General features: G+C 45.2%; 1 protein-coding gene across 1 annotated transcript in view; it reads right to left on the minus strand.

Moving 5' to 3' along the window:
* SPECC1 (sperm antigen with calponin homology and coiled-coil domains 1) overlaps positions 1-13357 on the minus strand; it is a 98493-nt gene that overhangs the window by 14124 nt on the left and 71012 nt on the right. The window contains exon 10 of the mRNA XM_066636531.1: positions 12583-12685. Within this exon, the coding sequence (XP_066492628.1) occupies positions 12583-12685 (103 nt within the window). The remainder of the gene's footprint in view (positions 1-12582; positions 12686-13357) is intronic.

Consider the following 13357-nt stretch of genomic DNA (forward strand, 5'->3'; position numbering starts at 1 on the left):
TGGCTACTATTTACCACCTACCTATCACCTGTGACTTATTTCTAAGTATGCAGACAGGATACAGCTGCTTAACGTCAAGGGAAAGTCATTCTGTAAAAGCTTGAGACCACATCTATTAATCCTGCCATTTTATTTTGTTTCAATTTCTTTAAAACTAGGGGAGACTACGATCTGAAGGGACATTGCTTAAATGAGCATTAGGAAAGACGAAACAAGTTACCAGATCAGAGGCCAACAGTGCCTTAAAAAAATTATAACTTGCAGTACTGGTGAGCAGCTGGATCTGACTTCAGTACGGGGGTCAAAGAATTGGCCTTTGGGGGAGTGTCTTCCAGTACTACAATGCTATTGCAAACTTATACACAAGACCCAAGAGCCAAAAAAAAGCAGTTCAGTTGACCTAGAAGCCAAGTACAGAACTCCCCACACGTCCATGAGAACCAGAAACATGGATCAAGCAATGCCGCAAAAGTCATCCACAACTAATGGCCCCATGCTATCCACTGGTGGAAGCAAGCAGAACAAGGCTGCTGGTGTAATAGCTGGTTGCTGTACACGCTGGTGAGACGAATGGGGGCATTTCTGGGCAGGGAGGGGGCGGAACCAGGGCGAGGAGGAGACAGAAGGTGGTGGATCTGCTGGCAGTGACATGTCTTATCCCTCTTTTGTAAACCTCCCCATCCCTTTTACCTGCTTGCACGTATTCCACCAAAACTGGTGGCATGTATTTCCAAAGAGACCTATAGGTGGCCTGAGGGCTTAACTAGGAAATAAAGATAAAAGTTTTTTTTTTTTTAATTTACCTCAATTTTGCCTTCAGGTTGCCCCCTGCACCATAGGACTGGACTGTTAAGTCCCACTGAACTCAGATAGGCCAGTGAAAGCCAGCACTGGGTTTGGAACAAGGGGATCTAGGTTCAAATCCTCATTCAGCTACAAAGTTTGCCAGATTACTTTTGGGAGAAATCACTCTCTCTTAGCTTTGCCTACTTTACTGGGATGTCAAACCGGACAGCCCCACAAATACTGTCTTAAGTTCTTTGGAGGAAGGCCAAGATGCAAACGTGAAACAAATAAATAGAATTAGAGCCTGAGTTTCTGGAATGTGGAGCAGGTTGAGATGTATCCTGTCCCTGACTGTGAAGTTCCCAACATTAAAGGTAATTCCAAAGTGGGTGGGAGGCAGGGAATGGCTGGTCAATCAGGAAGTCAGTGGTTCCAACATTGCTTTTACAAGTTGGGTGGAGGAGGCAACGCACTTTCCCCTACACAATGTGGGGTGGATCTGGACTCCCACTTCTGCATCCTGCGGATGTCATTCCTACAGGTATTTGGGAATGGCAAGCTCTGAAGCATGGAATGGAGAGGGAAGACAGACCTCGGACACGTCAACACTGACCTTGGCTGCCATTTAAATAGAGAAATATTGTATCAGGAACTAGGACATTCAGGAAGAGGCGAAAGGAGGAAGAGGAGTGTAATAATGACATCCTTCCCATGTGGATTTGAGGTAGCAGGGTGGAATGGACAATGTTGAGTCTGGATATGGAGAATGCGCATGCATGGGAAGGATAGAGTGGATAGAGAGATGCTCTTTACACTCTCACATAACACCAGAACCAGGGGACATCCACTAAAATTGAGTGTTGGGTCAGTTTGGATAGACAAAAGAAAATATTTCTTTACTCATCATGTGGTTGGTCTGTGGAACTCCTTGCCACAGGATGTGGTGACGGCATCTGGCCTAGATGCCTTTAAGAGGGGATTGGACAAATTTCTGGAGGAAAAATCCATTACCGGTTACAAGCCATGATGTATACGTGCAACCTCCTGATTTTAGAAATGGGTTATGTCAGAATGCCAGATGCAAGGGAGGGCACCAGGATGCAGGTCTCTTGTTATCTGGTGTGCTCCATGGGGCATTTGGTGGGCTGCTGTGAGATACAGGAAGCTGGACTAGATGGGCCTATGGCCTGATCCAGCGAGGCTGTTCTTATGTTATGTTCCTAATGTGGGTTCAAGAGCCACCTAAGTTGTCGTCAGCCTGCCATCTGTAAACTGGGAGAAGCAGGCTGCAGAACCTTCATGCTCTGTATACAGAGTTGGGTGTATGCTGTGCTAAAAACAGAGGAAGCTTCCTAATTGTATGCTAACACCATCTAATGCTGAAACCTGAATAAATAAAAACACTTTGCCCAGTTCTCTTTGTTGCTCTGTATGCTTAGAATTCCCCCTCAAAACACCCTCACTGTGCCACCACCACCACCTCACTCCAAGCAATTCAACATCCATGCTTTCTGCTAGGTTTATCCCCCTTTCCTAAGCAAACTGAATCCTATACTCTGGTTTCACTTCAGAGTGTATAAATCTTCTGCATGTGTAAATACATCTGCTCACTTTCACTTCTTGCTTCTTCCATCTTGCACCCTGTGGTGCAAAATACCCCCAAAAGGGGGAGGGGCAAAAGGGGAGGGGGAAGCACTGGGGCTTCTTTACCTACTGAGGCTTCAGAGGATGCATGGGAGGGGGTTTATGCTGCACCCAGACCTTCCTCTGGCAGCATCAGAGACATCCTGGGTGTGGTTTGAGGCTCCCCATCACTGGGCTGCCTCTTGGAAAGCACCCTCTGTCTACCACCTGTTTGTCTCTGTCTTTCCTCATCAGCAGCATGTGGTTGGCTTTTAAGCCCAACCATGCAATATGCCAGTCCTCTCTGCGCCAGAACCAGTGGTGGTCCTGTGCCATCCCAGGGTAAGCCTACAGCATCACTTCATCACGTGACTTACGGAGACCTTTTGAGGGCCAGATAGGCCACACCCTGCCTCCCTGGTGCTAAGAAGGTCTTCTAAGGCCTCTGGAAGGCCTTAAAATGTAACGAAAACCGGAAGTGAGGTTTTAAGGCCCTCCAGATGTGGCGGGTGTGGGGGCCCTTGGGGTGACATGGCTAGGGGTGGTGGTGCTATCCCACCAAACGTGCCACCCAAGAACACTTGCAGCTGCTGGCCCCCTCTCCAGGTATGCCAGTGCCCGAAACCTCCAGATAAACCTCCAGACATTGCCTCAATAATAGGGATGCCCATTGAAGCGAACACAAATGCAGCCACCAGTGGCTCATTCAACAACTTGAGTGGCTGCTGCAGCACATGGAAGAGGCCAAGGCTGGGAGCATCTGGCCCCATTGTTCTAGGTGAGTCTGCCCTGGGCACACTCCATTTAGACTGTAAGCACCTTGGGGCAGGGAACTGCCTTTTGCTTAAGTTGCTCTGTAAAACACCATATACATTGATTGACAATAAAGTCAAGCACACCCCACTTCCTTGAGTAACAAGAAGTTCAGAGGTACCAATCACATGACATAACCTCCTTCGCATGAAAGAACACACACTAAAGCTTTCAATGTTTTTGTAATACCAGTTTGCTTGCAAACATACAAGCAGAGCACAGTGAAAACAGATTCCAAAAAAACAGGAAGCACAACTGCTGATCATATATCAGATTCCCTGAAGTATGGATCTGTACAGCCAACCTCCCCCAATCACCTTGTTCTAGTCTAGCTAACACTGCCCCCCCCCCATTCAAATAGCAATGAAGATGGTTCTTTCTCCATCCCACTAGCTGTTTTTCTGGGTAAGAAATATTTTCAGTGATCAAGGATAATTAAGATTTCCCCCTATTGTTAGTTGCTTAGATGTAGGCCTGGTAAATCCCAGTTACCAACAAACCCACAACATTTACTATTGTTTCAGTGCTTAACTAGGTGCTGTACAAATATTTAAAAAAAAAACAAACAAAGCCTAGATAGGCTTACAATCAAAATAAGACAAGAAATATGAAAGAAGACGGAAAAGAAAATGAAATTGGGAAGAGGTAACTTGCTACTGTCATTCAACTAACAAAATAAATGAGTTTTACTTCTTAAAAACTAGGAAGAACAGGCCAGAGTTTGGCTGCAGGGCCAATCCAAGATCTACCTGGGTAGCCAGGGTGGCATATTTAATCCTCTCCATTAATAATAATAATAATAATAATAATAATAATAATAATAATAATAATAATAACAACTTTATTTTTACCCCGCCTTTCTCCCCGAAGGGACTCAAGGCAGCTTACAACAGGTTAAAACAGATTAAAAACATAATTTAAAAACAGATAAAAGCATATTAACACATATCATAAAAACAGTAGTCAGATAAAAAGTAGTAAAAAGGTAAAAAGAGCATAGAGCAGCAAGCCATAAAATGATCAGGCCTGTAAAAAATTAAAAGATGTTGAAAAGTTGTTAAAAAGGCCGAGAACTCAGAAGGCTTGTTTAAACAGAAGGGTCTTCAGCCTCGCCGAAAAGTCTCAAGAGAGGGAGCCATTCTTAAGTCAAGGAGAAGGGAATTCCATAGCGTTGGTGCCACTACTGAGAAGGTCCTACTTCTAGCCGCCGTCCCACATACCTCCTTAGGCGGCGGAACTTGTATAAAGGCCTTCTCTGATGACTTAAGAGGACGGGCCGGATTGTGTGGGAGTAGGCAATCTCTAAGATACCCTGGCCCAGAGCAGTATAGGGCTTTAAAGGTCAAAACCAGCACCTTGAATTGGGCCCGGAAACGAATTCACCCACTATTTCACCCACCACTGCTCCATTACCTGGCAGCACATTAGCCTCCACCACACCTCCTGCTCCCCTCACTCATAGGCTTACAATCAAAATAAGACAAGAAATACGAAAGAAGATGGAAAGAAAATGAAATTGGGAAGAGGTAACTTGCTACTGTCATTCAACTAACAAAATAAAGAGTAATTCTTAAAAACTAGGAAGGACAGGCCAGAGTTTGGCTGCAGGGCCAATCCAAGATCTACCTGGGTAGCCAAGGTAGCATATTTGATCCTCTCCATTACCTGGCAGCACATTAGCCTCCCCCACACCTCCTGCTCCCCTCACTCTCTTGATTCCAAAAAAGGGGGAAATGAAGTAAAAGGAGGAGGAGAGGTAAGTGGTGGACTAGAGTGATGGAGATTTTCCTGTCTTCCAGGCTTCCACTCTATTCTTCTCTTCCTTTTTCAATCTAGGAAGAGAGAGGAACAGAAGGAGTGATGGAGGCGGCAAATGGATGGAGGCAGACACCCCTTATCAGTCTGCTAACTGTGGCGACCACTTCAGTTGGTGTCATGGGAGGGCTGGCCCTGCTGAGCAGGTATGTTCCAGATGCAACATCAAAAAAGCAGTAGGAACCTATTTTGGTTTCATGACCAAGAAAGAATCTGATGAACAGACATCACAACACTGAGAATAAGAATTCAGCAGCCTTACATCAACTTGCTTTTTTTTGTCTTGCGCTCCCCTCTCACCTTCATAGCCATATTTCAGGTGTTTATTTACACCGCACATCTTGCCAATGCTGTGGGCCACTCACTGGGACTTTGGGGCAGTTTCCTTTGGACAGGAACCTCCTTATTGCCAAGTCCCAGAATGGTAGAATTAAGCTGCAGCTTCCCAACAATGAGGCAAACCCTGGGCGATTATCTCAGCCTGTCCCCTGTCAGCTTTGAGGCTGTAAATCACAAGTGGGTAGGAGACAGGGTTGGCAGGCATCAGCCAGGAAGTCTCCAATGAGAAATATATGCTCAGTGGGTGAATTGTGCTCAGGGTTCTACATAACTCTTCAGCAAGAAACCTCGCCAGGAAGATATTTCTGAGTCCTTCCACAGGGATTTTCCCCTCTTCACAAGTTTGGAGAGTTCGGTTTCTACAGAATTGTCCCAAAGGCATCTGATTACTAAGAAAGGATTTGTGGGAGGCAGTATCATATCATAGAATTAGGGTAGGAGATTCCACTGAAGTCTGAAAAATCCAAATGGTCATATCAGGTGTGCCATTTGTTATGAAACTGACTCAGCGTACACAAGATCTACCTAAATGCCCCGGATTAAGAACATTTTCCATGGCTGGGGAGATCGAGGTTGAAATCCTATACATGTTTTACTGGAAGAAAGCCCCATTGAATACAATGGGATTTACTTGTAAGTAGACATGCAAAGGATTGCACAGCAAGTCCTTGTCCTTCAGCTATAACCAGCAGACCAAAAGTGACTTTTTTTCCCTGTTACAGAATGTTGATTTTAAAAGTCATAAAAATACATCAAAATAAGGAAGAATGCCCATCTTTGAATTAAAAAAAATTTCCTCTCTCTTGCCCCAGTGACACAGTTAAAAGCTGTAGTCCAGGGATTTCTAGAAGCATGGAACTCTTGCATATTGCAGAGAATTCTGGGAAGATTCCAAAATTCTGGGAAGATTCTGGGAGTCCCTGCCTACTGTCAGCACACGATTTGTAAGTGTGAAGGGCAATCACCTCTCCACTGACTTATGGTAACAGGCCTTTGCTTAAACAAGAACTAATGATTCATCCTGTGTTTACTTAAGGGATTAGTTAAAGCTTCCAGACAGCCAGAGGCTCAGCTCTGTTCACAGCCTTATCCAAAGGACCTCATACCCCTTCTATGGACAAAAAAGCTCTGACCGCACTGGCACACCACAGTTTCGACCCTCAAACCATTTAAGTTCTTAATATATAATTCTAGGTTATCCCCCTAGAGGAGCCAGTGTGCTTCAATGATCGGAGATCAGAATGTGTGATGAGGACCAGGGAAGGCAGATTACAAATCCTGGCTCAATCATGAAGCTCAAGGTCAATCACTGGGTGACCTTGAATCATCCTTTCTCAAGGGGTTGTTGTGAGGATAGAATTTTGGGTGAAGAACTATGTATAATATCCTGTGCTCCTCATGTTCCTCCATGGAGGAACAAAAACATTTAATGAATATATATAATAAACTCCCCTTGCAGCTCTTCCTGTTAACAAGGGCATCTCACTTCCATAATAGTTGGGCTGCTAGTTCCAGATTGGAGGAGAAGGCATGATGTAGACAAGACACTAGACCAACAAGGCCACGATCAAAAGAACTGAAAAAACACACTCAGGGACAGTCCATTTATGAGGCTGACTTATGTAGTGGATTGGCAAGGGGGCACTTGCTGTCCATCTCCTCCACCACTCCTCCTCCTCCTGTTTTTGGATTCTTTGATATTCAGATCCATCACTCTCCTCTCCTCCAAACCTATTCCTCAAAACCAAGGAGTGGATGGATGAGGAGGTGGTTTAGATCAGGGGTCAAATCCCGGCTCAGGGGCCAGATGCGGCCGCGACCAGCCTCAATCCGGCCCACGGCCAGTCTCTGCTCCCCTGAAGACTCTGGGACGGTTGACTAAACACAACCAGAGTTGTGCTTGTGGGGTGGGGGAATGGGGGTCCATTTAAGTGTGTGCTTTATTTCTTAGGCTGTGTTGGTGCTTGGAGAAATCCTGGGCATTTGAATCCATTCATTTATTCATTCATCTAAGTTCCATCACTAGTGTATTTGTTTAAATTTTATTATTTAATTTTTTTTTCTGGCCCTTGACACTCTACCAGATATTTGATGCGGCCCTTTAGCCGAAAAGTTTAGAGGCCCATGGTTTCAATCATGATCAAAACCGTGGTGGGGGGGTGGTGAAGTACTAAAGCCCCCCATGTCCCACTATGACTGTGCCATGTTATGAAGGCCCCCCCTTCCTATTTATAAACAAACAACTAACCCTTACATCCAGTCACATTGCATAATTAGGCACATACCTAGCTTGGCTCATGATGTATATAGGCTGTTGCTAGGGAGTAGGTAGGCATTGTCAGGTTAGCTTATGCACCAATGTGAAATTGCTCAAACGTAAGTCTGAGTAATATAGCCCCCGAATGAGCCTACTGTTTCTCCCTTTCCTTTCACCCCATGTGTTCATTACAGCTGCACTGGTGTGTAGTGTAGTTTCCCCTGGGGGCATGGGATAAGAATAATCCCTCAGTTTGGCTGTACTTGTCGTAAAAGGCGACTAAACAGCCACCGGGTAGATGGGACTCCTTAGCCTGGGAAGGCAGCTCATCTGAGAGAAGGAAAACTCTGACCCCAAACCTCCACTGCCTTGTGGCTACATCCAGTTATGGAAAAGGCTTCAGGAGTAAACCTTGAAGCAAAATCCAGAGCCAGAGTCCCTGAGGCAGTTCATGGCTGAACACAGCCACGTTCTGGCAACTCCTGCGACGCCGCTGGAACCAACCATATTGGCTTCTGCCTTTCCATTGGACCATTTCAGCGACATGGAGAGGGGGGATTTGCTGCATGGGTAACAGTCTATCCTCCATATCTACTTTACCCAGGCTTCATGCACTGGAGAGGACACTCTGTTCCAGAACGACTATTCAGAGCGTGATACCATAGTCTTCCAAGACTGAAGGATGCCAACCTAAGGTGTGTAGGAGAAATTAGTTTTTAACGTAGCAGCCAATGTACAAAAATGCAATCTAGGATGGCAGTCTACAATATGAACAAAGGGACCAGTCCTATCCAACTTTCCAAAGCTGACTCAGCTGTGCCAACACTGCACTGGTGCTGAAAAGTTGAATAAATTGGGCCCAAAGTCTACACTGCTCAAGAAAGTGAAGGATCACAGAGCTTAATTTCAGTAGCACATGGTCTGTTCCTAGCAAATGTGTGTTTGAATGAGAATTTAAGTGGCTCTTACTCTCTGATTTCTTCCATGCATCTTAGCAGTGCTAAGAGATCTGGAAATGCTTGGCCCTTTGACAAATGATTCCTCTCTTACAGAATAAACAAAGTTGGAGCACTTGAATAATGCCTCAGCTGCTAGTGACATGATTAAGAGAGACAACAGTAATGCGGCTCAAAGGCTATGGAGCAAAGAGCCGAGGAAGCAGGATGATCACTTCTCAGGCGGAACACAGGAAGGCACGCAAGAGACTTTTGCTCTGTGCATCATCTTCTCAAAAGAGGCAACGAATCCCAGAAGTCAGCTGGGGAAAATCCCAGTGCCGTTAGCAGCTGACCCAACTTCCGTGAAGTAGTAGCTTGGGGCCTCCAGTATCAACAGAACTTAGATTCTTTAGACGTGCAACCTAGCTATCATGTTATTAGCTTACCCCGAGAGTCAACGTCAATGGGCTTACAGAGACGGGATGGGTAGTCCGCGTCAAACGCATGGGGCCCCAGACTGAGTGGACACCTGGCTTCATACGCCAGGCTTCATAGGCCAGAAAGGTACGTGTGTGAAAGCAGTCCCTTATTGCACCTAAGTTTCCCACATGCTTCACTTATTACTTTTAAATTGTTTCCATCAGATTTACCAACAAATCAAATGCTAACTTTTAATGTGTGATTGGACCCTGCATATTTTAGTTTTCTTGTGTAAGCATTGTCTGGCTTAGAACCAGAAGTGTGGGCAAAGAGTTAAAATACAATCTCATTCCTCCTGCATAAGGGAGAGGGTATTTGAATTTTTGTCTCAAAAGCATCTTGCTTATGAAGCTCCCCTTGTACCAGGTCATATCATCAGTCTGTCTAGCCCAGTATTGTCTCCTCTGACTGGACAGTGGCTCTCTAAGGCCTGAAACAAGGATTTTCTCAGCTGGCTACCTAAAATGCCAAGCACTGAACCTGGGACCACTTGCATGCTAAAGCCCATGTATCACCACTGATACATCACCACCACCAAGAGACGGCCGCTCTGCTGGGAAGGGGAAAAGAGAAAGAATAAGCCAACTGGAAAATACGGTTTTGTACCCATCACCGCCCTATATCACCCTTAGAGGCAGTGCTCTCTTGGCCAATAACTTCTTTACAGAGTTCCCAAAGGGTAAGAACATAAGAACAACCCCACTGGATCAGGCCATAGGCCCATCTAGTCCAGATTCCTGTATCTTACAGCGGCCCCACCAAATGCCCCATGGAGCACACCTGATAACAAGAGACCTCATCCTGGTGCCCTCCCTTGCATCTGGCATTCTGACATAGCCCATTTCTAAAATCAGGAGGTTGTACATACACATCATGGCTTGTAACCCGTAATGGATTTTTCCTCCAGAAACTTGTCCAGTCCCCTTTTAAAGGCGTCCAGGCCAGATGCCGTCACCACATCCTGTGGCAACGAGTTCCACAGACCGACCACACGCTGAGTAAAGAAATATTTTCTTTTGTCTGTCCTAACCCTCCCAATACTCAATTTTAGTGGATGTCCCCTGGTTCTGGTGTTATGTGAGAGTGTAAAGAGCATCTCTCTATCCACTTTATCCTTCCCATGCATAATTTTGTATGTCTCAATCATGTCCCCCCTCAGGTGTCTCTTTTCTAGGCTGAAGAGGCCCAAACGCCGTAGCCTTTCCTCATAAGGAAGGTGCCCCAGGCCAGTAATCATCTTAGTTGCTCTCTTTTGCACTTTTTCCATTTCCACTAAATCTTTTTTGAGATGTGGCGACCAGAACTGGACACAATACTCCAGGTATGACCTTACCATAGATTTGTACTATAGCATTATAATATTAGTCGTTTTGTTCTCAATACCTTTTCTAATGTTCCCAAATGTAGAATTGGCCTTCTTTACTGCTGCCCCACACTGGGTCGACACTTTCATCTACTTGTCCACCACCACCCCAACATCCCTCTCCTGACCTGTCACAGATAGCTCAGAACCCATCAGCCTATATGTGAAATTTTGATTTTTTGCCCCAATGTGCAATGTTGCATATTTTAGTCAAGAGATCAGCAACTGCATTCTTCAATTCCTTAATAACTCTAGGGTGGATGCCATCCGGGCCCGGTGACTTATTGATCTTTAATTTATCAATGAGGTCTGAAACATCTTCTCTTTTAACCTCTATCTGACTTAATTCTTTGGTCAAGAGGGGCCATTTGGGCAGCAGTATCTGCCCGAGGTCTGCCATGAAGACAGATGCAAAGAACTCATTCAATTTCTCTGCCATCTCTAAGTCTCCTTTTATTTCCCATTTCCCTCCCTCACCATCCAGAGGGCCAACCACTTCTCTGGCAGGTTTCCTGCTTCTATTTGAAGAACATTTTATTATTCCCCTTAATGCTGCTGGCCATGTGTTCCTCATAGTCTCTCTTGGCCTCCCATATCACCTTCTTACATTTCTTTTGCCACAGTTTATGTTCCTTTTTATTCTCCTCTTTAGGGAAAGACTTCCATTTACAGAAGGAAGCTTCCTTGCCCTTTACGGCCTCTCTAACTCGGCTGGTTAGCCATGCGTGCACCCTCCTGGACTTAGTCGAGCCCTTCTTCCTTTGTGGTATACACTTCCGCTGGGCCTCTATTACTGTTGATTTGAGCAACCTCCATGCTCTCTGTAGAGACTGGACTCTTTTTACCTTCCCTTTCAACCTAACCAGCCTCCTCATTTGAGGGAAGTCTGCTCGTCGGAAGTCAAGGGTTTTTGTGAGAGATTTGCCCGGTATTCTTCCCCCGAAGTGCATGACATCTCTAACCAGGTCCTGAGTACCACAAAATATTAAATCCAGAGTCACTTGTCCTCTGGTGGGCTCCATGACTAGCTGCTCTAAGGCACAGTCATTTAGCACGTCAAGGAATCCAGTCTCCTTTTCGTGACCAGAACATAAATTGACCCAGTCAATATGAGGATAATTGAAGTCCCCCATGATTACAACCCTGTCCCTCCTTGTCACCTCCCCGATCTGTTTCCTCAATTCAAGGTCCCCTTCCGGTTTCTGGGCTGGAGGACGATAGTACGCCCCCAGTATTACATCACTCCTCAGGCCTGGTAATTTAACCCATAGAGATTCTATGGAGTCAGACCCACCTTCAATCTCTACTTTGCTGGATTCTATCCCTCCCTTAGCATAAATGGCAACCCCACCTCCAACACGCCCTTCCCTGTCCCTCCTGTAGAGTTTATAGCCTGAGACTGCGGTATCCCACTGATTCTCCGCATTCCACCAGGTTTCCGTTATGCCCACTATGTCAACGTTTTCCCTTGACACCAGACATTCCAGTTCTCCCATCTTTGCTCAGAGACTTCAGGCATTTGCATAAAAGCATTTGTACATGGAATTCCCCAGGATGGTGTTTTGGACCTGCCCAAATTGCACCAAGAGAAAAAAGATTTTATACTCTGAAAAAACTGTGTCAGGAAGAGAAGGATCTCGGAAATAAAAGCCTCACTGAAGCCTGGGCCAAAAATCACAGATTCCTTTTAGTACAGGCCAGTGTGGTAGCCGCAACAGCAGGATGATTTCAACAGCCAAAAATAAAAATAAACCAAACAAATTCCACTGTCCTTTGAACCATGGAGGTTGACTTCTTTCCTTCTCTCTCCCTTTTTGCAAACAAAGAATTAATTCCAAGGAAGTACAAACAACAAACTGGGCCTGTAGCCTGCCTTGCCTGCTTGAATGGGTGGGCTGCAATTTGATGCACTGGGATGGAGCTTCATTGCCCCTCTGGGGGTTGCTCCAACTTTCTGGCCTGGGAGTGAGTGTGGGTTACTGAAAGAGTTTTGGAGAAGTTTGTAGCAAACATGCTTGTAAGCACTCAAAGAGTACAGGGAGAGGAAGAGAAAGATGAAAATCCAAAAGACAATAGAAGGAGGAGTTTGACTGATGTGGCTACCTCTTGGTAAGACTGGGAAGAAGCACTTGCTCAAGAAGAGAAAAGAGACCATCTGGCTTACTTACTGGGTATCCCTCGGTTTTTTTCTGACACCATTTCAACAAAGCATTCCTCTTGGAACCCCCATATTCTCTTGCCAAGGCAGCCAATGGGTCTCTCCTCTCCACACTAAAACCAGGGGAAAAGAAAACACATGTTGTTAATTATCTCTGTTATTTAGCATGGCAAGTTTATCTTTGAAAAATGGAAGATGAGAAGGGAATTGACCTCTCAAAAATATGAAGGCGGTAACACAGCAGAGGAAGCTGCTGGAAACTTATTTTGGTTGAAAGTACTCAAATGCTTCCTTGTTTCTCTCCACTAACGTACAAGTGTTAGATTGTAAGCTTTTTGGGGCAGAGATTTCGGCTGTTACTGTGAATTATTATGTATTCAGTTGTTAATTATAGATATATATATTCTGCCTTTCCATTTTCATCAAAATACTCAAGATAGTTTACAACATTCAAAATTAATAAAACCAAATAAAATCTAAAACCAGGTGTATAAAACAAAGCAAACTGGAAACACAAAAACATAATTCCAGCAGAACTGACATTGTGGCAGCAAGAACGGAAGAGGCTGTTACCTGTTTGTGAAGAACTGCTAGACAGGAAGTGAGACATAGCTCCCCTGGGAAGAATTCCACAACCTGAGCACAACCACAGAGAAGGCCCTACCTTCCCCATGTTCTGCCAATTAAGCACAAATCAGGTATTGGCAGAACATGGAGAAGAGCCCTGATCACAATGCTCCCTAGGCATGGAAGGTGGTGGCCCTTTCAATGTCCCAGCCCCAGGC

Source organism: Tiliqua scincoides, chromosome 8 (assembly GCF_035046505.1).
Source record: "Tiliqua scincoides isolate rTilSci1 chromosome 8, rTilSci1.hap2, whole genome shotgun sequence".
Classification (NCBI taxonomy): domain Eukaryota; kingdom Metazoa; phylum Chordata; class Lepidosauria; order Squamata; family Scincidae; genus Tiliqua; species Tiliqua scincoides.